Source organism: Thamnophis elegans, chromosome 2 (assembly GCF_009769535.1).
Source record: "Thamnophis elegans isolate rThaEle1 chromosome 2, rThaEle1.pri, whole genome shotgun sequence".
NCBI lineage: Eukaryota > Metazoa > Chordata > Lepidosauria > Squamata > Colubridae > Thamnophis > Thamnophis elegans.
In genome coordinates, this window is record NC_045542.1 from 143,094,855 (window position 1) to 143,121,749 (window position 26,895).

Sequence of the window (26,895 nt, forward strand, 5' to 3'; positions counted from 1 at the left end):
TGAAAAACGACCACAAGTCACTTTTTTTCAGGTGCAATTGTAACTTCAAACGGTCATTAAATGAATGGTTATAAGTGGAGGACTAGTATTGCAATTTGCTCTTATGGGACTGCCTTCAAAGATGATTGGAAGTTTCTGCTGGTCCAGAATGCAATGGCTTGAGAAATAATGGGTATAATTTGTCTCTCCTATAGAACATCATTACTTCAGGAGCTGCCATGATTGTCAGTCGGGTGCTGGGTGCAATTCAAGATGCTGATGTCACCTCTAAATCCTTTTATAAAATAGACCTCGGTATCTTTGGGACTGCCTTCTCTGGGAAGAATCTGCCATTCTAATGAGATATAGCAAGGGAAGACTTGCAATAGTCCTGAAACCCTAAGAAATAAATAAAATATGTAATGTTCTCTTTGTTGCTTAACGTATTTATGGATAAACATGTAAGGAATAATTGTGGTGATGATAAATTTGTGTTATTTATGGGGACGTCAATGTATGTGTTCCTCTGTATGCAAATGATACTGTGCTGGCTGAGAACCAAAACATTTTGTAGCAAATGTTAAAAGTAAAATAATGAAAAGTATGGATATGAAATCAATGGATAACAGTTGAAACACCAGTTTAACTAATGTAGGGAAATAATGTATAATGCATGTTGGAAAGGGCAAATAGATTTCATCCACTGAATCTGCTAAACCAAGGTCTGCTAATCTAAGGGTAGTTAGTTGTCTTTTGGCAGGAAAAATAAACAAGCAAGTACATGAATTTAAATACCTTGACAGAATGCTTATCAAAGTAGAAAAGGAGATGAAGAAGTTTTAAAATGTGCAAAAGCTGACAGAAATATGAAGAGTATGAGATCTTTGTGAGGATTTGTTATAAACATTTGTTGAAAGAAAATACAGCTTATTTTATGAGGCCTCTATAAAGTATAGTCAAAGATCTTTGATGCATGAAGAAAAGATATTTTCACTAGAAAGTTGGCAACAACTTTAGGCAATAAATCATTATGTGACCCTGAAACTGTCAAACATGCCCAAAATAAAACTTTCCTGGTTTAAAGAAGCAAAAACAGCTATATAGAAAAGCCAGCTTCTATCCACTTTATTAAGTTGGATTTGTCAATTAAATTGGATATGTCAGAAGAAACAAAACTGTTGAATGTAAAAGTGATGAAGTGCTTAAGTGTGCATTTTGTAATAAAACAGAGTGGTAAGAATGAATGATTAATGAATGTGGAATATCATGAAGGACTACACTGAAGCAATTGATCATTTCCAGGATGAGACATGAATAGAAGCAAATGACAAAACAAATATATGAAAAATGAATGTATCTAGACTAGGTCTAAGACATTACTGCCACAAGTAAAGTCTAGTTAAGAAAACATGCTAGCATGTTTTAAACTTTAACAGAATGGATGCAAACAAAGAAGACCCAAAACATGGGATGAATATTACCGTAATTCTACTTAGCCTGGAAAAAAGCCAAAACTTGTGGAAGCTAAATCAATGGCAAAGAACAAAACAGAGACATTGTTGGAGTAATCTCTCCAGTGTTCCTGAATTTTATCACCAAATATTAACTGCTGCAAACCCTCTATTGTCGGATATTTATACAATCAGGATAGATCAAAATGGACTATGGAAAAAGCCCATCTATATTTATTCAAGGTAAATATAAATGGGCTTTTTCCACACCCCATTTTAGTGTTCTTCCTTCTGAAGTGTCGGTGGTTAGATTTCATGAGACTCCTTATCCTTAGAACCTTTGCCCTTAACTAATGTTTAACTTTGCCCTAACTATGAAGGCTGATGTCCCTTATATTATATGCTGATATGTACTTTACTTTTCCCAATTATTTCCAAATAGGACAGTCATACCTATCAATTTTTAATGCTGGTCAAAGACTGTAATTAAAAAGTCCAATTATATAGGCTAACTTATCACACTATACCAGACTATTGTCTATCAAATAGATCACTGTGCTAATTTCCCATGTTCAGCTAAGCTATAATCCATAATCAAGAGTATAGAACCACATTCCCCTAAGCTAAAATCTTGCTCAAACTATCACACTGATTTACAAAGGAATTGAGTATTTAAAAAACATATTTCAACTGAAGGAATTTTTGCTATTGTGCAGGTCATTACTTCTGCAGATAAGCTAAGCTAAATCATCAGAAAGAGGAACAAATGAAATGTTATAGCTAACATTTCTATTTCCTGCTATGGTGTCCCTGTAAATAGAATCCCTATCTCCCAGAGCTTACAGGATGGCTAGATTCACTTTGGGACAGGTGACTTTGTTCAGTTAGGTCCTCGGCAAGCAGAGTTCCAGAAACTGACTAGCAATGTGGCTTCAAGCAGTGTTATAGAGACATATCTTGGACAACCCACCAGCACTTGGATTAGTAAGTGTTGAACCTGTTCAACCTTTAAAGGAACTACATATGGGATGAACTGCAATACAGCAGTCCAATCACGGCCTCTTGGATTTCCAAAACCACCTCCTGCAAAAAAGGTTAAATTCTTGCCACAGCTTCCGTATGCAATTCAAATAGAAGGCGAAGTCCAGGAGAACCCCACCATCCCAAGTTGTAAGCCAGTTGTGCTGAAAGGGGTGTGACCCTGCCCAGAAACAAATACTGTATTTCTCTTGAGTCATAGTGTGTTTATAGTCACAACCACTCAATTGTGATAAGATTGGTTTTCTGTATGTTTGTCTCTCCCCTCCTGACCATAACAACCAATGTATGATCACATCCAGCAACTGCATATAGATATGAAAAAGTAGGGATGCATTTCTATTATCACCTCCCTCTAACTTCTTTCTTCAGTATTGTATTCAATGTTCCCATTAGAAGAGGAAAGCAAATCCTATTTCATTGAGTATAAACTTCACTGCATTCTAAAATTTTAATGTTTCTTTGAATTTCTTAATATATTAAAAAGCAAGGAAACAATTACAGTACTCAGGAACTGAGGAACTTAATTGTAAATATTTTAAACCCAATGTAAGAGGATACTTTGGATATCCTTGTAATTTAGCACATTATCTAAGGAACATTTCTCTAAGTGGTATCTGATAAACTAGAGACACTAAATTTGACAACATTAACTGAAGTCTTTGGTTTATGTGACTGGCAACCCACTTCACTGTAAACAAAACTTTTTTTAAGTACGGGAAGATTGCCTGACTGCCTGCCACTGTATTATGCACACATTTGCAACCTTTACTATATGGCCACATGTACTGCTACATTTCAGTACTGTAGTGTACAACTTCACTTGAATTTTAGACAAACTTCTTCAGGAAATCTTGGAAGTTTACAAGTATTAAATATACCAAATGTAGCTCAATTTCACCCAACTATCAACTGGTTATCTTTTCTAATGTACTTTAGGAAACAAATATCAAATATATTACCTTACTATTGATATAAGAATTTATCCATCATTCAAATTTCCAAAGCACTTTAACATTTTAACACATTTAGCAAAGGAATAGATGGATAAACTAGGGAGCAAAAATACTCAAAGCATCAACTTTGTAATAAAATGAGTACCCAAACAAACATTTAGTATGTCGAAATAAACTAATCAGCTACAAATATACAGCTGAGAGTTCAATTACAATGTTCAATAGTTACAAACTACATGACATGAACATTTACTTTTAACATACAATAAATAACAAGGATAGAATCATAACATAATAATAGAGAGCTCCAGCAAAGTCAGTAACGTTTCATCCTACTTCTGGGATTTGGGGAGAAGGAATATAATTGCCATTTTAGAAATGATTTATGACTACAGTGAAAAAAAATTAAAATACATCTGCTTAGAATGCTATCACTTGAAGGATAAAGAGGGGCACATATTGTAACCAAAGGAACACAGGTGAAAAAGAAAAGCACACAGAGAACAGCACCATATCTATATTATTGCTTTTAATTAAAATATATTTTTAAAGTAGGTTTATTGCTCTTATACCATAGAACCATGGAGAGACAATGTTGTATTTCATAATTCAATTATACATACTCTATACTTCCCAAAACAGTAGAATGTGGCATATTTTTTCAATTGTGAAATCTCATAGAGACAAACCTGTTTTGTCCTCAATATAAGAGTTGCTTTAAAAAATCTGAAGGACACCACCTACCAAGAGATTTTAGAAAGATTTCCAAGAACCCTTTTTTAAAAAAGCAATGCCCTCTGGCTTTTGGACTATCTCCTATCATGCTTGACAAAATACATCAAATTCCCAAGAAAATAAAAGCAGACTAAACACTGCTCAGAATTTATCATGTGCCAAAGATAAACAAGATTATATATTATTTTGCCAGTACTAGAACTATCTTATCCTTTGAACACAAGAACTGTAGTACTACAAAAATAAATTATGCTTTCCAAATAATTCTTCTTAGAAGTTGCATCTTTTTCCCCTAATGCACCTTTGTGCCCCTCTAAATGTTGCTTATCTCCAATTTCCAGCATAAAAATCGTTAGATTACTATACTTCATCAATATCTGCATCCCACTTGACTCAGCTTCTTATCATAAAGGAGTTATAATCCAGACTGGTCAGTTACCACTCTTTTCCCATATTTTAATCCTCTTTTCAAAAATCTGTGTAATCACTAAGGCTTATGCTCAATTCATTAGATAACTTACCTTTATAACAATATAGCAAACATAGTAAGGTACAGTATATTTTATTAATTTTACTATTGTACTGTGACATTTAATATACCAACAACATGGGTTTTCTGGCTATTTTAATGAGTTTTCACAAAAAGCGATGTCAAATTAAAATAGAACATTGAATTACGTTAAAATGCCTTAAAACTAAAGGAAATTCTGCATAATCACCATTAAATGTTTCAACATTCCAACAGTTTTTTCTCAAAATTGTTCTATTTCAATGAATCTTCCTTCCAACAAGTATGTTCTGAATCACTGCCTTAACATGGTTAACAGACAGAATTTTTAATTACCGTACACCAACTGCTGCTATTTACACTATCAATTTATCATTTTACTCCAACCACTCTATTTTGTTATTTTAACAGTTACTAGGAAACTGTATTTTTGCTTTCTTTCCCAAATTGGTCTTTCCTTAGAAAATTAAAACTGAGGCATGCTCTATAAATGCATGTGCTTTTCTAACAATGTTTAATTTAATGGATATAAGGCTCAAATTTTATTTTACCATACATAAATACTTTACAAAGTATCTAGGAAAACATTTTGATTTATATCCTCCATCATCTTAATGACATTTTACTTAAATACTAAGGTTCTAAGTTATTATTGTTAATAACTGATCTTTTTCTATACATCTTAAATACTTCAATTAGTCACACTTTTTCATAGTGTTCTGACTTCAGAATATTAATTCATTAATTTTATTATAAGTCTGGTTTGGAGGTAAAAGCACATTCCAGACCCACTAAATTGATCCACATTTGAAAAAGGGTATCATGGTTTTTCCAAATTTAACAGCAAGGCTTAATTTAATATTCATTTTGTTTAATATTTGCCATGCCTAGTAAGACTTGACACTAATTAATTTGCATTTTTTAAATTTTGCGTATTGTGTATTACATGTCACATTAATTTTAGGTCTTCAGAAATGAATTTTTTCTACAAACAGCCCTACCAATATTTTACCACTTAGAAAGTGAAGAATTTCCCCATAATGCACAACATTCCATTTCTGTTCACTTTTGCTCTCCCTGGCAACAGCCTCATACACACTATACAAAAACAGCTTTTTAACTGGTTCTTCCCTGCTTCCCATCTTAGGAAAAGTATCTCATTAGCATCATAACCATTTTAGTTACAAAGATTTCTCTGGAAACGTCCTCTTCCCTGATTGTTAACATATGCTAAACTTAGAAACATGTTAATTCATTTATATACAGTACACAGCACATAACTTACCAACCAGGGAAAAGAGATCAGAAAGCTGTAAGTATCAACAGAACCTCTCAATTAACCGTCAAAAGTTAGGACACTAACTGTTCTATCACTAAGGTTTTCAAACAGCACCTTCACTTTTGACACTTACAAAAATAGAAAGTTGTGTCTAACAACATTGATATCACTTAATTCTAAGATTCCCCAAATGTTCCCCAATGGGTGGTGAACTGAAAAATGGAATCCTGATACATTATGATACATTCTCCTCAAATTTCTGGTCCCTGTATTCAGAATATTTTTAAAGGCTTCCTTTGTGGATTAGCTACTTACACCATGGTCCAATTATGAGATAATTAATCCACACTTTGGCAAGCTCCTTTAGACAATTTTGAACATGAACTAATCCAATTTTGAACCAAGAATATATGCAAATAGCTATTTAGAAATGAGTTTTAAAAATAGTTTTCATTGCTTACCATTAAGTATTAAATATGTTGTAATAAAATAATGAGACAATACAGGAAACATTCTCTAAATATTATTTTGAATGTAGGACTTAAAAAATGGATAGATGTAAAAAAGCTGCTGTGTTCAAAAAAAAACATGGTAGAATATGGCCAGATTCTTGGAAGAATCTTCAAGAAATTCCTTTACTAAGAAGGGGTGGAAATCATTCAAGATAAGATATTTTCCAATCTTTCTCTCCCTCCCTCCTTCCTATATACTATTTTAAAACAAAGTATTGTTCATAAGTTGTTGTGTTCCAACCTTACATGCTTTATTCTCTTCTCGATACAACTGATCACACACACCTCCGCCCAAAAAACCCTGGACACTGAAAAGGCTTCCCGTACTCTTAAAATCACAACGGTATATTTAATGCTTTAATGTGTCGTTAAGGCCTCTCCTCTCTTTCTCTTTAATCAAGAAACTAGGAATACCTTAGAAGCAGGTTTTTTTCCAGCTGACTGTCTTTTTAAAAAAGTAATGGAAAAGGAAAGATTTTCATTCAAAAGTCACCTCCACTGCCTGGAGCAATAGTCGCTCAAACATATTGAATGAAGCGAGGCAGGAGTGTAAGTAAAATTTGAAATGATCCAGCTACCGTTTTCTTTTCCCCTCCAGGTCAAAACGAACCGAGATGAGGCAAAGAAGCAATAACACACTAAAAAGGGTCTTATTTTTCTACACAAGGTCACACCTACTTTTCCGCATTCAAAGGACAACCTCCCACCCACCACCACCCGCCAATACCGCAAACAATGCTCTGGCCGTTGCTATATTAACTCTACAGTTAAATTGCAGCCTTAATGTGTTGTGTGAGAGCAGTAAATATCTATTCTTTTTTAAGGGGCGTGCATAAGCGCACCAGCGTGCCTAACGTCCCTGTCCTACTGTCTCCATTTATTCGTACCATTTACTGTGTTCATACTAACGTTTATATTTATACCTGTTATCTTTTACATGTTTGTCAAAATAAATGATTTTTTTTAAAAAAAACTGGTAAATTTATACCCTGCCTCCCCCACACCGTTGCTTTGAGGGCGGCAGGGCAGGATTTCGCATAGCGGAGAGCTCTTGCTCTCTTCTCTTCTCCGCTCTCCACCGTTCGCACGACACGTTGGAAGTACCGTAAAACCGGCGGCTGATAGATAACCCGCCCGGGGGCTCCCCTATTCTAACACCTAGAGCCGCCGGGGCTGGTGGAGAGGGGGGAGGGGGGGAGGGAGAGAGAGAGAAGCCCGCGTGCAAAAACAAAAAAAGAGAAAGTCCTCCGCACGTGAGGATCTTCGAATCCGCCAGGAAAAAGCGGAGGAAAGGTTGAGCAGCGGGTGGCAAGAAACACACACCCCCCCAACCGGCTGCAACTCACGTTCGAAGTCGGAGTCGGAGTCCTCCTCGGCCTCCGGTTCCCTCCTCGACTCTTCGCCGTTTGACTCGGTCTGCATAGGCTCCCCGTCAAAGTTGACTCCTTTGCCCCTGGCGGCCGCCTCCTCGCGCAGCTGCTGGTCGCGGGAATCCTTCAGGCGACCGAAGTATTCGGCGGCGAAGTCCAGGAGATCCGGCGGCCGGCGCCGCAACACCTCCACGGTATAGCCCTGCAGCAGCTCCGACAAACCCGGCGGGATCTCGATACTCATGTTGGCGAGCCGAACGAAATTCAAGTCAGGGGAAAGAAGACCGAAGTCGTCGCCTTAACTGCCACAACCGTCGTCGCCGACTCCGAAGCCCGCCCCCGCCCCTGAGGCTTCCAAAACGGGGCCAGGCGCCGGGGCCTCCCCACCGCGGCTCACTCCCCTTCTCGGAGCCCTCTGCTCTCCCTCAGCGCCGAGGGAGCCGCGCTCGCGCCGCCGCCTGACACGCGAGAAAGAAAGGGACTGAGGGTGGGGGGGGGCGGGGGGGACGGGAGGGAGGGACTGGGACGGAAGCTCACAACGCTCTACGCGTCTCCAAGCAGGAAACGGCCAACAGCGCGAGCGAGGGGACGAGCGAAGGCGGGGTGGGAGGGTGGGAGGAAGAAAAGGGGGGCGGTGCCGGCGCTCGAGGAGGCGTGAATTTTAAAAAAAAGGGTGGAATCATTTGCGTCACAATACCGAAGAAGGGGCGCGCGAATGGAACGGGGTTTAAAGGAGTAACTGTTAATATAGAAGGGTTGGGCGATGGGATGTCGCGCGTGCGCAGAGGAAGGCCGGGTTTCAGGTGAGCGACCCAGCGTTTGGTACTGTTAATTCCTTCGCGGGTTCTAGCCGGCTGTGGGGAAGGAAAGGGTTGGCTTGCGGTGATGTTGTGCTTCGGGTTGACATCGATTCGCTGTCTTCCCGATGATGGTTGGAAAATACGCGACGATTTTTGTTAGTAACTTCTTTAGTAAACTTTCCCAATCAGTAAATGATAAACACACCTTAAAGAATTATTGAGAAAGTGTCACTAGGCTCGACCTGGACACTGAACCACCATCTTATCCAGCTGCTTTTACCTAAAGGCAGCCGTTTGAAAAATGTGAATTAAGCTTGTCAACGTGCATAGGTAAACATTTTTCCAAAGCGGATCTTATTTTTAGTTTTCCTGATTTTTCAAAAAGGGGGGATAAACTTCTGGATATTTTTTTAAAAATCATGTTTTAGTTGTGGTGTCATTGCATTATTAACCATTTTTTTAGATGTATGGGAGAGAAAAGCGTTATATTTAGTAAAAGAAGGAAAGATTTTATCTTGCTATTTCATCAGTGTTAGCTCAGGTAGTGGAATAATTGGCAGCTTTATGTCAGCTCTTGAGTTGTTGTCCCTATCTAGCTCTCCTATTTTACTAATCCAAGAGGTCCCTAAAATGTGTTTCCTGGTAGATAATTTTTTTTAAACAGAATCCCTACCACCCTGCTTTTTACAAAAGATAGAGATGCTGCTCTGAATATGGACTATATGCCTTCTGCTTTTTTCTTAAACAGAAGGGAAGCAAGCACCAAATTGGAAGTGCCACCAAATATCCAGAGAAATGGGAGACTCCATTGGGTGTATACAAGTCGAGGCTTCACAACTACCATATGTGGCAGGAAGCTTTAATCTGGATTCTTGTACTGAGTATGGAATTGGCCTCAATGACTTAAATGCTGTAGCCACTAGGATTTGAACTGTAGGGTCATGAGTCTTATGGGCCAACAAGCATTTATATTTAATCACTTGCACACCTCATTCATTTCTGATATATTAAACAATTAACTGTTCATAGCCTGACTATTTGGAGTTAGCTTTTGCTAACCTTAGATTTAGCAAGAGCCTATAACCTCAATTTCAAGAGGTTAGCCTTGGTGATGTAATAATATTGGGTTGAGTGATATCACAAAAACCTCATGAGATCACATATTTCCCAAGTGTTAGTTAACATTGCATAGCAATGTTAAACTGCTCAGAAAACTATTCTATCAGCCCTGAACTGCTTCTGATTTGCATATATGTTACATGTGAAATATTTAATTTTATCAGAATTGAGATTTTCTCTCTATTCCTTTTGTGTCATGTCTTTCAGGCTGAGAATTTAAGAAATCTTGCTGGCTTAAAACCCTTTAAAATAATAAAACAATAAATGTATTCTTTTGGTATGCTGTTCAGCAAGCCAGCTGAGCCTCAAGTGGTGCATTAGAGAAAGACTCCAAATCAGAGATGGAGCACTAAAGCAAAATATGCCCATCAACCTTTATATCTATTTGGCCATCAGGCCATTCAATTTACACTTAGTTTGTCAAATGTTTGTTGAAATAAAGGCATATTGTGTTCCCAGCATCAAATCCTAGCAGGATTTGTACATGGCTGGATAATTATAGAATTTGTTTCATGTTGTTTATAGACTAATCTATAATGTGCTCTGAATCTTCTCAGGATCAACATCAAGCATGGATTTTTCCTTTTTGGAAGGTCAGAAGTAACATTTGCTGGTCATTTGGTACTTCACTGGAGGATTTCCGAAGGATAATATATGTGTTTTCCCAGAAACTGTCCTTCAGCTGGTTTCCAAGTATAGTTTATCAGATCCTAGAAATTTAAACAAAGTAAGGAGGTATTCCCTGACCAGAAGTTTATTAACTTCAAACTTAAATTCTATCCCTTCATTCTGCTTTCCTAGTGAAAGGGTTTGGGTTTTTTTAGACTGAATATAAGAGTTGGATAGATCTGGCTTTTCTTTATTACCTATTAGCATTTAGCCTTCTCTACTGAGTAGTTCGCATGCTCGTTCTTTATGTTTTGAACATAACTAAAAAAAATCTGTTGATCTTTGTATCTCTTGCTACTTTCAGCTTTCTAAGCTTTCATTTTCCTAACCCCAGCCCTATAGTTCTAGGTCCGTGATGGTAAACCTATGGCATGTGTGCCACAGGTGGCATGCAGAGCCATTTCTGAGGGCACACAAGGTGTTGCCCTGGCCAGGTAATTCTTGGCCTTGATTTTTGGCCGTTTTTCACCCTCTGGAGTCTTCCCTGAAGCCTCCAGACGGAGAAAAATGGCCCAATGGGCAACCCGGAAGTCCATTCCCGAACTTCTGGTTTGCGTGTCAGGCCATTTTTTGCCCTCCCCAGGCTTCTAAAAAGCCTCTGGAGCCGGGGGGGTGGGGTGAAAAACAGACCTACCAAGTCGGAAAATGGGCCGTTTCCAGCCTCCAGAGAGCCTCTGGGGGGCGGGCGGGTGTTTTAGCCCTCCCCAGGCTCAGAGGTGGGTTCCTACCAGTTCACACCTATTCGATAGAACCGGTTCGTCAAACCTACCAAACCGGTTAGAAGCGGTTCCACCAGTGGACCCAGAAAGCAGGCCACACCTACAGAAGAGGTTCCAAATGTTTTTGAAACCCACTACTGATCCTTGGATATGATTATTCTACACTATCATGCTCATATTTATAAAACTTAGTGCCTCTGTGAAAGGTAAGGATGACTACTGCATTTGTGGTGCAATCAGAACATTGCGTGTGTTGAAGTTTTTTTAACGCAAACCAAAGATGCCTTTTAAAAAACAAGTTTACTTCATATTCTTATGCATGCCAGTGCTGTGTGTGAGGTAATTTAAGGTGGTTCTGACAAATGTCGTGGGCATCTTCATATCCGGTCACATGGGTGGCAAGCCACTCCCATCCGGTCACATGGGTGGCAAGCCACTCCCACAAAGGAGGCCACACCCACAGAGTAGGTTCGAACAATTTTTGAAACTCACCACTGCCCAGGCTCCAAAAGCATGTGCTCCCAGTGCACATGCTTTTGGCACCCAAGGTGAAAAGGGTTCGCCATCACTTTTCTAGGTTATCCATACTTGTCACCCCTTTGAAGTAGTCCAGACAGGACATACAAACCATGAGTATCAACCCTATCTTTATTGTCAGATTAAAGTGATAAAATGTTGCAAGTCTGAAAGCACTTTTACTTTCCAGAAAATTAGGGAGTGTCCCTTCTGAGATACTTTCCAAGCTCCTTTTGCTTCTGTGGGCTGAGATGCCTTTATGAAGTTCTTGGTGCTCCCTGAGCTTGGTTGTTTTCTTGCAAACATTGTATTACTCAACTAGATACCATCAGTGCTACAAGGCACCTTTTGCATGATGGTTCTTTGGTCTGCAGCTCTTTCTTCTGACTTTCAAGTCATCCCCACATACAATACTCTTCCATTTGTGTCCTGTCCCTAATGGATGAAATTTCTAAAAAATTCAGTTAACGTGAGAGATTTGAATTATGAAACAAAGATGCAGCATGTACAGGAACAAAAAGAAAAGAAAAGAAAGTTAAATTTGTGGAAGATTATTATAAGAAATTCTCACTATATTTTCCTCATGCGCAAAAAGTATATCAGTTGTTAAGCAGTCAATATCTTTGAAAATGAACTTTGCAAATATTTTATGAATACGGTACATTTTCTCTACAAATGAAACCTTGTTCACTGATTAGAGTAACAGCTATATGTCTGCAAAATCTGTGCTTTGACTTTGGGCTGCTTTGACTTTTGTATGGGGCAACTCGCAACCCACACAAAAAATAAAGTTTAGTACTTTTAAATAAAAACACAGAACTTGGCAGCTAGACCAGCACTTGACACTTGTCTGTCCTTAAAACCCATTGTCAGGTTTCCGCGTCAGTAATATACAGGCTGTTGATTGGTGACGCCATTGTATGTTGTCACTATAAATATGTCTGTGTTGCTCTTGGTCTGACAAGAGGAGGAAGAAAGCAATTGAGTTGTTAAGTTCCACTCAAAACTATGACCTTGGCTGAGCTTGTCAGTTACAGCATATTTATTATTCCCTTATCAAGACGTCCCATCAATATTCCCAAATCCTTCTCATTTTCTGGAAACAAATATTTCTTAACTGTTTAACACAGAGAGTTAACTGAACATCAGATCATGCCCCCAGCACATAAATCTGGTTGTGTCTGAACTGAATTTACTTCAAAGGGAGAAAACCCTGTACATCTTCCTCAAAAAAGAAAGATCAGACGAGTTGGGAAATCACATTGTGCAGCATGCTTTTAGCAAAATGGAGATGACTCTTCCATTTTAAATTATTTGAGGAAAAATTGACAATAGCTTTTAGGCAAATATTTTGCCTTGAGTGGTGTCACTGCCTCTGTCATTATGTTCTCTTGCACTAGGCTTTAGTAGCTCTGTGTAATGTGCACTTTCTAATTATTATTTTAAAAATGGCTTTGTTCTTGTGATCTCATGGATCATTTATAAATATGGGGGGAACAGGGGTGCAGGGGTCAATGTAATATACAAAGGAAATAAATTCCTTTCTGAGGGAAAGTAAATCTTCAGGTTATTAGTTGGTCCACGGTTGTTGTCAAAGAGAGCAAGCCTAAAGACAACCTCACTCAGAGAAAGTGAGCAAGGTCTGGGAATTTTTTATTCAGAATAAAACATCCTAAGAGTTTAGGGCACGGGTGTCAAACTCACTGCGTCACGTTGCCATCACATGGCATATCGCAACATTTTCCCCTTCATGGAGGTGGGGTGGACATGGCCTACACGTGACGCATCCAGCCTGCAGGCCACCAGTTTGACATCCCTGGTTTAGAGTAAACATTTTTTATCAATTACATCAGATTAGCGGAAGCTAAATTATGTTTGTTGGGTGGAATTTCATGATTCAACTGCTAACTAGAATCTACTGTTTACAAACCAATATTTTTGCAACTTAGAGCTTTTTCCTATTTGTATCTTCTTTTTTTTTGCCGCACCCCATGACTTAATTTTCACCTTGTCCCTACACCATGACTGAGAGAACCATAAACAATCCTCAGCTATATCACTGTTAAAATAGCATTTTCCCCCCTCATCTGCCAAGATCCATTTGCAAAGTATACAAAACCTTCCATTCTGACATCCATGATGTTGGAGGGCAAAGTTGCATGTTGAGTAGTTTGGTGGGTTTTATTAGTGATTTCAGATTGATATGAACACACCCCTTTTTCTTCAGCTTGATCTACTGTCAATTGCTGTTGTCTGTCTAAACAATACAGCACTGTGATAAATTTATGAGAACAGTGCAATAGTGCTAAACCTCTCAGCCAACAGTCCCATATATGTTTTAAATCTGTGGTCCTTATTAGTTCCACACAAAGTTGAAATAGAAACAGGAACAATGGGACTGACCTCCACCCTGTTACCACCAGAACTGAGCACAGAGGAATCTGAAGGCTGACATTTATATATGTCTACCAAACAGAAAGGAAGGGAACAAATTCCTAAATGAATGTGCTGCTTGCAACTCAATTCTATGTGATTCCAACCTGCTGTTTGTTTTTTAACTTAATTCAGTTCAAGCTATGGTAGGAGAGGCATAGCAGAAAGTTTAGATATGGTTTATTAATTTATTGAGGACATTTATATGGCTACCCATTTATCTAGTGAAACTCTGGAAAGCAAACAAAATAAAAAAAAACAATGGAAAAGTCCACTTTATTCCTGCTACAGTCTGCAATTGGTGAGTGTTTTCCCAGCCTGCTCTGCAAAATAGGAGGGAAAGGAAAGCCAGAAAAACCAACCTATCATTTTACTTGTTACTGGCTGCACATCCAAAATCAGGACAGCCCCATTCAGCAGTTAATGAGAAGAAGAGTTGGAAGAGAGACAGGGTTGGTAGAGATAGGTAGGCATTTACGGTAACTCAGCAGTGGACAAAACATTTAAGCACAGTTGTATGAAATACAAAGATTCTGCTTCTGAAATCAATATTTACATCTCCTTTTCAAGCAAAGAAAACAGAAAAAAACCTAATATCTTGACTTTTAACATATGGACAGCAAAATTTAGAAATGTGGCATACAAATAAATACCGTAAATACTTTCTCTTTAGGATTGCTTGTTATACCCCATGTGTCTTACATATCAATCAAGAAGCAGCGAGAATGCTTTATCATGGGAAACCTTATACATTTTCTTATAAATGCTGTTCTCACTGCTACAATACACCCCAATTCATTTTAATTGCCAGTATTTGGGGGATAATTTTTCTTCCCAAATACAGCTAGGGCAAAAAGAATTAATGTGCTGGGAAATGCAGATGAATAACAATATTAACAAGGTCTGTTTTCACCATGGGACTTCCTACAGCTCTCAAAATGGGAATTTTATACTGTGGGACAAAAAGGTGCCACCTCTAATGTTCTCACAGTAGTTTAATATTGGGCAAAGAAGTTGATTACTAAGAGATTCAGAGCAGCTACATTCCGATATTGTGAAAAGTACTAAAACCATATAAGCAGCAGCAGTAGTAAACAATTTTACCTTTGCCACTTCCTCATAAGTCAGGCATGTGACATCAGCTAAATGGCACACATCTATGTATCCAGACAGTGCAAATGTCTGGCATGCAGAAGCCTTTGTAGGGCAAGTGATAGGTGTCCTAGCTTTCACCTGATTCCAAACCTTCCAATGTACTTACTTCTGTGTAGACATAGTCTTCTGCCTAGATTGCTGCTCTGTATAGGTAAATACCCTTTTCTTTGATATCACCAGCTATTTGCTGAATTTTACTCCAATTTACATAATACCTGACTATTGCTTCAGCATACGAAGTAAATCCAGCAAGTGTACTTACATGGTAAACCATGTTCAATTAAAGCTAACTGATTTGTGGAAACCTTGGGACCATCTGAGCTTGGTTATTTGCTTGCAGACATTTCATTTCCCACCTAGATAACATCAGTGCTAGTGAGTGTGAGGTTTGATCCCTTTTTATATACAGTAGTTTGCCTTGCCAGAATTTGGGAGGGGCTGTTTTTCTCAGTAGTGCTTTGATTCATGTGATGTTTTCTGCTTATTTGCTTGGTGTTAATTCTTACTTAACTGGATTTGACTGTTGGAGAGGATGTGTCTTTTTGTTTTCATCTTAGCTTTTTTATTGTCTCTTTTGGATAGTATGTAAATGTGATTTACCTCTGTGTGTCTGTTGATAGCTGATTTGTCTGAATGTCAATTGTGCAAACTATCTGAATCCTAATAAGTGATTTATTCTATAAACCATGGCTGTACTGAAGTAACCATAATAATGTCAACTACAGGCTTTAATCAAAGGCAGTGAAATTTGATTATGTTTTGTTTTTTAAACAAAAGTGAATTGCTTGGGGCAATTGTTTTGTAAATGTAACTGCAAATGTTCAAGACCTGTGTGCCATCACCCTATTCAACGCTATGATAAAGCACAAACCAAATAACTAAGTCTGTTTAGCCTGATAAATGCACAAAATAAAACATCAAGGCAAAAATAATTAGTGAAAGGGTATTTTATTGTTCATATTTATAGGTTTCTCACTGATTTCAGGTTAGCATTTGCAAAACCTGCCCAAAATATTAATTGTGCTTGCTTGGAAGTTTTCTGAAAATTGATTTTTAAACTGAATGTGCTTGAAGCACTATTCAGAGCCAGAGAACCTTTAATCTTAAAGGGTGAGGGGTAGAAAAGAGAAAAAGCTAATTTGTCTTTCCAAGGCTGTTAGTGAGCAGCCTGCCAAAGGGCCATCCTCTGCTTTGGCATTAATCCATTCTGCCTCCAGCTGGACATATCAGTGATGGTTTCAGTTTATTTGTATTTTGTATGCAATTCCAGTTATTTGCACGGGGGAAAGATGGGTTGCTAATGCATTTTGACAAAGTTGCAAAGAATTTCAATGGGTTTGGTTTTGATGTTGGTATGCCCATATATAGGGAACTATGATAAGCAGTAAAACAGCAAAGTGTAACAAGAAACATTCCGTTAATATCTCTGAAGGTTACTTAAGCGCAAAGCAAAACCCACATATTCCAAAATGTTCTTTTATCTGCCTTTTACAGAGAACTCAAAGCAGCTTAATTCTCAGTTCCCAAGCAACTTATGGGCAGACTGGCTCCAAGAATTTTATTGCCAAGGCCGAAAGAACAGAAGCTGCCTACAGCTGACTCTTACTTCAGGCTGCTGATAGAGCAATGTTTTTCACTGACCTTAAATGGCAGTTTTCTATAAGATGGGGAGGCCCACATGGTACGCAACATAGCCCCTCTCCTTCCCCCATCACTGTTTTGCTCCTCTCCCATCCTGGAAATCCATAGCTTAAATATTGTACACTGAATAAACCCCAATTAGCTCCATTTCCAAACAGATCGTGCTGTGAATATTTTTAGTGGTTGGTTTGTTTACTTTCTATACATACTTACCAACCATTTCCCAAAGTCCTAGGCTGGTAACAAAACAACAACAACTCCCACAAAGTCCATGCACATGCAAAAACAAAATATAGAAATATTTATTTATAAACCTATATAAATAATCTATGCATACCATAGGTCCCATTTACATATCATAAAACATTTCTCCTATGTCAGAAGAGGGTTTTTTTTTACAAGTTTCCTGATATACTGGATCCAGGCTGGAAAGTGAGTGGTACACCTGCTGTAGCCTTTTAGAAAGACTGCAAAAGACATTCATTTCGCTTTCTGTCTTTTTACATGCTTTCTGAGCTGGATATACTGTTAAAATACCATCCATGCTGCTTCCCAATATCTTCCCTGGCTGAAGTGGTATTAGCAATAGCCCTTAGACTTGCATACTGCTCTATAGTGCTCTACAGCCCCCTTCTATGCAGTTTCCACAGCCAGCATATTGCCCCCAGCAACCTGGGTCCTCATTTTACCCACCTTGGAAGGATGGAATGCTGAGTCAACTTTGAACCTGGTGAAATTTGAACTGCCAAATTGCAGGCAGCCAGCAGTTAGCAGAAGTAGCCTGCAGTACTGCATTCTTCACGGAGTTGTTGAGAAAGCAAGAGTGTGGAACATCAACATTCCTGCTGAGGCCTAATTTCATGGCTTTTATTGACAGGGAACCTGTCAATAAAACCAAAAGACCTGATCTCAAATTTTCATTATACCAATGTGTACAACTGGGCACATTCTCAGTTTACCTTTTACCTCATGTCAAGAAGGCATCACTTGATTATTGTGGAAATTATAATTATTCCATAAAATTCAGTTCCTGCCCTTTGGAGAGAGGAACCCATCAAGATTTCTATGCTAAAACATTACAACTGAACGTAACAGAGACTAATAGTAATATAGAAAGTGTTAGAATCAGGGATGGGTTCTGGCAAATACTACTGCCGGTTCACTTGTGGGCACGCAGTACGCGCATGCGCAATAAAAATTGTTCTGCGCATGCACAGAAGCAAAAAACAAGATGGTGACACCCTAGGCATGGCATCAAGGGCGTGGTAGGCCTGGATCGCTGCTGGTTCCAGCGACCCAAACTGCCAAACCACTACCAGTTAGGAACCCACCACTGGTTAGAATCCATAGATAATAAGTCTGTCTGTCTGTCTGTCTGTCTGTCTCTCTCTCTCTCTCTCTCTCTCACACACACACACACACACACACACAATTTCTGAGGCTCTTTAAAGGAGACTGGTCTGGGTCAGCTGGTTCTCAACGCTTAAAAAGGCAGTGATCTGATTAAACAGTGACTGGCTCCAGTGGCATGTGCAGCATTGGGAACAGTGGTGGGTTCCTACCTGTTTGGACTGGTTCGGCTGAACCAGTAGTGGTTTGATGGCCTGGGCCGCTGGAACCAGCAGCAACCAGGCCTGCCACACCCCTGCAATGGTTCTCCGGGTGGCACCTTAAGCGCCATCTTGTTTTTTGCTTCTGTGCATGTGCAGAACAATTTTTATTGCGCTGCAGATGCATGCATCAAATGTGCAATGCGCACCCATCAGCAAACCACAGTAGTGGCTGCCGGAACCCACCCCTGATTGGGAATGTCTAAGGAACTCATCACATCAGCATCTTCAGATCCAATAGTAGGGAATGACCAGATTTCCATTCCCTGTCTGCAATTGCAATTATACTATAAACTAAGCCATGGTTTGCTTAATGACTGTTTACTAAATAAACTATAGCTAACACAATTTATGGTGTGCCTAGAGCAGTATTTGAATATAGTCTGTTTCTTCGTAATACTTTAACTTGGGAAATGCAAAAATGGGGAGCCAGGAAAAATCAACTTTACATTACACTATGGTTGACTATAGAATTAGACTCAACATAACCTTCTAGTTTCCATTTTACTGAAGAGAGTTTTCTTGTGTAAGTTAAAGTTATTTTGTGGCAAGCTCCTGAAAGTGCCTTTTAATGTGTTCATTTACCTCAAGCTGTTTAGTGTCATTTAGCTTAAAGATTAATTTCTGTAAAATTAATGTGTGTTTGTTTTAAACAGCTTTTGTAAGGTGAAATTCATGTATCAAATGCTCTCAATTTTTGCAATGCACTTTTAAAAATCCCCACAAGATCTCCATTACATTTGTTAGTACTTTTTTAATTAAGCTTGTAGCACAGCATGGTGCTCAATTTACAAATAATTTAAGCAAATTGGGTATCATTATAAACATTTTTCTCAGAATATTAGCAAATGTTCCCCTGGGGCTGTGTTCCCAATAGCCATCACCTGCTGTGGTTTTAGAATAATTAGGAATTAAGAGCATTTTAGGTAAATAAATAGCTGCACAGAATTGAAATGGGATGTGAGGCTTCTGGTTTCCTGAATCAAACTCAAGTCCCTAAAACTAATTGTTCAATTACATGAGTTTAAAATCTAATTAGAATGTGTAATAGAGGGAGCAGAATAGCAATAAGTACAGCCAGTTGACCATGATAGCCTGAAAATTTGATTAATTTATTTATATCTCTGGCTCCACAAAAAGGCTTACCATGATCACCTTATCTTTTAAATATTTAAATATCATCTAATCCCCTCAAACGTGGAGGAAATCATAAAGCAAAGAGGAAAAAAGGCCATCTCCACAATTCAAGAAATTCAACACAATTCAATAATGCAAACTCAAACTGACTTTTTTTTTAAACTCCCACACAACACTGAAAATTCTCGTCTGCTTCAGTGTGAGCAGTTTAAAATAAAGGTGATCAATCAAGTTTTGAAATCTTAAAAAAACTCTTTTATTTGCATCCTGTGTTTTATGTTCCTATTTACAATCATTTTAATTGTGAAAAGCAGACAAGATGTTATAAGGTATTTATTTAATATCCCAAAGCAATGAGCCCACTGTAGAAAAAGATCTTGCAGTCACTATTTTGATAGATCTCAGAAATGAATTTATGAATGGAATTTGAAGGCAAATCTTCATGAACAGCAGGTCCTCCTTATTACAACTATGCGAAGAAATGATTCAGAAGGGATGCTTTAGATTTGGCCAAGCATATTACCTCTCTACTCTTTATCAAAACAGCCTCTTTTTTCCCCCTTGAGCTTTTGCAATTTCTTAAAGAAGCTGCTGTGTTTTTCAGACTCCTGCAGAAATATTTCTTCCTAATTATTTTCAAAGTGTACACAGTCATCTCACACCTACTGTATAACCTACTGGTCATTCAAGCTTTAAAGCAACAGCAAGGTTATGGAAGATATTGAAATAACTGGAACTTTTAGAATTGCTTTTAGGTTGTCTTAAGTGTTTTCCTATTTGAAAGCATTAGCCAAGCTAAATCTGTGATTAGTCATGTTGTGCAAAACACAGCCATTGTCTGGTGTTATCTCCATCAGATTGATCTGTCTTGTGGATTGATCATTTGGTTATTTTAATATTGGTTGAAAAAAAACATTTCTAACTGTAGAATGTTGTTTCAATCAGAATTTTGAAACCTTTCATGGCCAAACTATTTCTGAAATATAGCTAGTATCTTCCTTCTAGACAGCCATGGGTTCTCCATTTTTAATGACTGATACAAAGCAGGGATAAACTTTAGTGCACACCTATGAGCCGTCCAAGATCTTAGGCAAGCCACCACAGATGCTCCTTGACTTACGACCACAACTGAGCCCACAATTCTGTTGCTAAGTGAAATATTTGTAAAGTGAGTTTTGCCCATTTTACCACCTTAGTTGCCACAGTTGGTAATGGAGTTTGTTGCAGTTGTTAAGTTAGTAAAATGGTTGTTAAGTGGATCTGGCTCCCCCATTGACTTTGCTTATCAGAAGGTCACAAAAGGTGAACACATGATTCCTGGACACTGCAGCCATCATAAATACTTGCAAGCATCATATTTTTAACCATGTGACCATGGGGTTGCTGCAACAGTGTAGAAAATGGTTGTAAGTCACTTTTTCAGTGCCATTATAACTTTGAACGGTCACTAAATAAACTGTTGTAAATCTACCTGTACAAGGCAACGAGAGCAAGCAAAAGGTCCAATAACCAATCTTCTGAGACTTATCTTCCATAGCTTATACTTCATTATCTTCCATATCTAATTCATTGACTGTATTCTCAAACCTCTGTCAATCTCCAGTTGATTTATGTCCTGCTAGGTTGAAAGCTGACTCATTCAGGTGCCTTACAGAATCAAGCCATGAACTTGTATCCCTTCATGGTTATTAAAGCAGCTACAAATCATGGGTAATAATAATATTTCTTTCCACGAGCAGACAAAGTAAATGTTCCTCCTCAAGATCACCATAAGCTGAATGCAGTCAAGAACACAACAGTGCCAATGTTTCCCCACAACTTCATCAACTGTCAAACCTCCTACTCAGACTTCTATAATGGAAATCTTCTTGTCTCTTTAGGAACCAATCTTCCCAAAAAGGAAAATGAGTGTAAAACATTGATGTTTATAGTTGCAACCTTTACTTAGGAGGAACAATGGTGGGTGACTGTATTATGTTTATTTACATTCCCAATTTAAAAAAAAAAAAAAAACCACAAACAGGAAAAACTCATACACAAATACGCCAATCCATTCAACCATTTTAATTTATAGGAAGACTGTTGGTTGGGTTTATATTTCACCTGGTCTCTATAGATCTAAGTAAACATACATAGCACTCCCTCTCCCAGTTTTTCCCAAAGTAATAAACCTTGTGCAGGTTAGATTGAAAGAAAGTGGGGAGGGGGCTTTGATCCTCTTTGGCCTGGGCTTTTCTGCTCCTAATACAGCCTCTTAAGTACTGCATTACTTTCTTGTTAACAACATTTGTGCAAAAGCAATCCAATATTTTCCTTATTCATTAAGATGCTGGACACTTTAATTGCTTTTCTGCCCACAGTTCTAGTTTCAGATAAGAAGACAACAGCTATGGCCTACTTAAGGATTACCAGGAGGTGAAGGATGAAACTGCAGTAGCATTGCAAGTGTAATAAATATTGGGTATATAAAACAACTAACTTCCAACCATCTTACAATGCACTTATTATATGTGTTTCTGAGAGAGAGAGCAACAATTATTATTACAGTTGTTACTGTTTTTGTCCAATTCTTCCCTCTCCTGATGCACAAAATATGCACAAAATACATATAGGCATACATGCATGTATCACATACACTTGTATTGGGAAGTCTTAAGGATGGTTTCAGCCAGTGGTAAAATCAACTTGCCTTCACTACCGGTTCGCAAATGTGAGTGCACATGTCACCTCCGTGCATGCACAGGACCTTCCGTGCATGTGCAGAGTGTCAAAAATGGGATGTGATGACATCTGGGGCAGACCGGTGGGCAGTCTCCCGCCACCACAACTACCGGTTTGCCTGAACCGGATAGAACCGGCTGAATTGCACCACTGGTTTCAGCTGGAATTGGCAAAGGTAAGTCAAATAAATAAAATTGCTTCTGTATGACCCAAGAATTAAATACCAATTAGGAAATACCTTGCTAGCAACTTTGATAGCTCAAGAGAGAAAGCACAATCATTCAGATCACAGGGCCTCTCTAAATAGCTAGGTCAGAATATTCTAAATGTGAAGGGAGCTATTTGAATGTCTAGCAGAATGTTGTTCCCCAGGAAGATAGTAACAATAGAGAAGGCATTGTTCTGCAGCCCTTGCAAATGGCATTCTTTGAACTAGGCTAGGGGATGGGAAGACAGGTTAACTCTCCATGATGCAATTAGATGGGCAGATCTGATTGGGAGATGGCAGTCCCATAAATATCTGGAACCCTAAAGGGTTTAAGTTTCATAACCGGTGCCTTGAATTGCACCCTGAAGTCAACAGGTTATCAGTAAAGCTTCAACAATAGCTGTGTTATATGAGGGGGATAAGACATCCATAACTAATCAGGCAGCTGCATTCTGGATCAGCTGCAGCTTCCAAATGCTCTTCCAGGGCAACTGATGTACAGCACATTGCAATAGACCAATTGAGAGGTATGAGTGAATGACTAAACAAAGCCTTCCCTTCTAGCAAGAGTTGCAACTGGCACACCAGTTATGACCTTTGGATGTTCTTTTAGAATAGGAAGCTTTTAATGATGCCTAGATAGGGGTCACTACTTAGATTTAATAAGGGACTTTGATCTCCAGATTTGTCAAGCAAGTACATTATGTACCACAGAGACATGTACAAATAAATCCATGCATTTCCCCCTTCCTCATGCTTTTATGGTATAGTCACTACTCTGTTGGCACCCTACTGTCCATCCTGAAAGAATTTTGTTAAAGCACATTGTTATTTATCCTACCTTGGTCCCAGGGGTGGGTTGCTGCCAATTTTACTTCCGGTTCGCAACCCGCAAGCAATCCGCAAGCACGCTCATTTTGCTCATGCCAGGCACACGCTGCATCCACATGCACTATTCAATGTAAATTGTTCTTCACGCATGTACAGAACAATTTACAGTGAACTGTACACGTGCAGTCACTAAAAACCAAAATGGCAGTGGCCCAGCAGTGGCGAGGGAACCAGTTCGGGGGCGTGGTAGGCCTGGGTCGCTGCTGGTTCTGCAACCCAGGCCTGAATTCCACTACCGGTTTGGCTGAACTGGTCCGAACCAGGAGCAACCCACCTCTGCTTGGTCCTCATATTTTCTTCTGTCGACTTTACTAAAGCATTGCCCTACCCACCCAACTTTCATATTTATTGCATACCCTTTTGTTCACAAGGGAACTGCAAATGTCATGATTTTCCCATGCTAGACTCCCCCAATTGTGGCATTATTTTTTTAATATATCAGAGATTTAACAGAGCCAGTTTGGTTTAGTGCCATGATGGCGAATCGATGGCACATGAGCCGTCGCCAGGTCAGATCCACCACACTTCCCGCCATCCAGTTGATTTTTCGGTTTCTGCTGGGAGATGCATGCAGGAAAGGAAGGAGAGTGATGGGGGCGGTCGCGTGTGCATGCATGGGGTGAAAATGCCCCCCCCTTCCAGCATGGTGCAGGAGGCTAAGTAGGCCATGCAGGGAGGGGTTTTGCATGCGCATGCGCAAGGGGTGGGGCACATTGCATTGTGAGTGTGGGCATGTGCGCACTCAATAGTACGCACATACTATTTTGGCACACGAGGATAAAAAGGTTAGCCATCACTGGTCTAGTGGTAAAGGCCCAAGACTAGAAACCAGAAGACAGAGAGTTCTAGTCCTCTCTTGGCATGAAACCCAGCTGGGTGACTTTGGGCCAGTCACTCCACCCGACTCAGCCATATCCAGCTGACAAGGTTATGATGGGGAAAAAGGAGGAGGAGGAAGAAGCATTAGGTATATTTGCCACCTTGAGTTATTCATAAAAATAAAAGAGGGATAAAAATAACTACAATAAATAAATATTGTATTGTGCATTCCGCCTACACAATCCCTTCTGTTTGGATAAGGATAAACTCTATTGGTTTCCATTCACATTGTTGTTACACTAAACAACACATAACACTATCCAGTCTAAGTGAAAAATGTGATCTCTCTCTTCTATGCTGCCCAATGCCTCCCTCCTCCTTCACTAATTAGCCGGCTTTTCCTGTTTTCTTTTGTACACTAGATGAAATGGAAGTTCAAACACTTCCCCTTTTCTCTTTCTTTAATGAAGTAGTATTAAAAACCACCAAGGTGATTTGGAGCCCAAGGAAGGTTTATCTCTTTCAGAGTTAAGTGTTATAGAAATGCTGCTAAATAAACAATCCTAATTTTATAGAATGGGAAATACATAGGCTACTTACAGTTGGGATTCTTAAAACAGAAGCCTAATAAAACAGGAAGAGGAAGTAACATAAATAAAATCTATAAGGCAGCAGTAGCGGTATAAAAGCATATTCTAGAACAGCTGTCCTCAATCTTTCCATCTTGATGGCCCAGCACATGGGGGGGCATGTGAGTGGCAGGCACACACACACACACTGCACATGCACACGCTGGTTTGCTCCTCGCATGACTGGAGCTTCACGTGCACGTACTCGCCGATTTCTCACATGACCCAATTTCAAACAGACCCACAACTGGGCTGCAACCCAAGGAATTGAGGACCTCTGTGCTAAAATATAAAGATTGGAAGGGATCTTAAGGTAAAAGGTAAAGGTTCCCCTTGTACATATGTGCTAGTTGCTCCCTACTCTAGGGAGCGGTGCTCATCTCCGTTTCAAAGCTGAAGAGCCAGCGCTGTCCGAAGATGTCTCCATCGTCATGTGACCGGCATGACTAAATGCCAAAGGCGCATGGAACACTGTTACCTTCCCACCAAAGTGGTCTCTATTTTTCTACTTGCATTTTTATGTGCTTTCAAACTGCTAGGTTGCCAAAAGAAGGGACAAATAACGGGAACTCATTGCATTACACGGCGTTAGGAATTCAAACGTCAAATTGCCGATCTTTCTGATTGACAAATTCAGCGTCTTAGCCAATGAGCAACTGTGTCAAGAAGGGATCTTGGAGATCATTTATTCCAAGCTGTTGTTCAGCGCAGGAATTGCTGTCAAAGCATCTTCAACAGTTGACCATATAGCTTTTGTTAAATCACTTTGAACGAACAAGATACTATGACTTTGCATGCCCATCTATTTTACTGTAGAGCATCTCTTACTGGTTCATGATGTCCAGTTGAAATTTATTCCCTTGTACAGGGGGTGCAATGTCTCAGTGGTTAAAGATGCTGAGCTTGTCAGCTGGAAAGCTAGCAACCTGGGTTCAAGACCTGAGCTCCCATTACAGGTAGTCCTCAATTTATGACCACAATTGAGCCCAAAATTTATGTTGCTAACTGAGAAATGTGTGAAGTGAGGTTTGCCCCACGTGAGTGGTATCGAGTTGGCCATGCCCACCCAGTCACGACCACTCAGCCAGACCTACCCTGCTGGTCATTAAATCACGTGACTATGGGGATGCTACAATGGTCATAAGTGTGAAAAACGTTCATACCGTATTTTTCAGAATATAAGACGCACCTTTTTGCCTCAAAAAAGAGGCTGAAAATCTGGGTGCGTCTTATACACTGAATACAGCGTTTTTTGCCTCCCAAAACCCCACCCCTTCACCAAAATGGCCGTGCATAGCTTGTAGGAGACTTTCAGAAAGCTCTTGGGGGCAGGGGAGGGCAGAAATGAACAAAAAATGGTATGTTTTTGCTCAATTTTGTCCCCCCCCCAGGCCCCAGCAGCACTATAAGCTTCCTAAAGGCTATCCATGCCTTTTTTTGACAAATGGGCCATTTTCTGCTCATTTTTGGGGCGCACACCACCCCAGGAGCACTCTACAAGCCTCCTAAAAGGCTATTCATGCTCTTTTTTTTTTGAAAAAAAAAAACGGCCCATTTTTGCTGAAAACGGGCCTTTTTGGGGACGTTTACAGAGTGCAAAATTTTTTGTTTTTTAAGTTGCCTCTTCAAAACCTTAGTGCGTCTCATACTCCGATGTGTCTTATACTCTGAAAAATACAGTAAGTCACTTTTGTTTCAATCTTTTCAAACAAATGATTGCAAGTTGAGGACTACCTGTATACAGTTGGCTCATTTCAACTTGTAATCCACCAAGACCCACAGGCCTCTTCAGCTGAGACTCATGTCTTTTTCTCATTAACAGTAGGACTTTGCCTCCTTCACAGGGGGTTTTGAAGAAGAGATTTGATAGCCATTTGTCTGAAATGGTAGAGGGTCTCCTGCTTGAGCAGGGGGTTGATCTAGAAGACCTCCAAGGTCCTTTCCAACTCTGTTATCGCTGTTGAGATTCATTTGCTGGGTTTTGCCCAAAGTTTCAGTTT

General features: G+C 39.3%; 2 protein-coding genes across 2 annotated transcripts in view; one reads left to right on the forward strand and one right to left on the reverse strand.

Moving 5' to 3' along the window:
- The window catches only part of PRKAR2A (protein kinase cAMP-dependent type II regulatory subunit alpha), a 72,120-nt gene extending 63,704 nt beyond the window's left edge, over positions 1–8,416 (reverse strand). The window contains exon 1 of the mRNA XM_032208600.1: positions 7,805–8,416. Within this exon, the coding sequence (XP_032064491.1) occupies positions 7,805–8,072 (268 nt within the window). The 5' untranslated portion in view covers positions 8,073–8,416. The remainder of the gene's footprint in view (positions 1–7,804) is intronic.
- The window catches only part of LOC116502680 (zinc finger protein 420-like), a 474,998-nt gene that overhangs the window by 157,119 nt on the left and 290,984 nt on the right, over positions 1–26,895 (forward strand). The gene's annotated exons all lie outside the window — the stretch shown is intronic.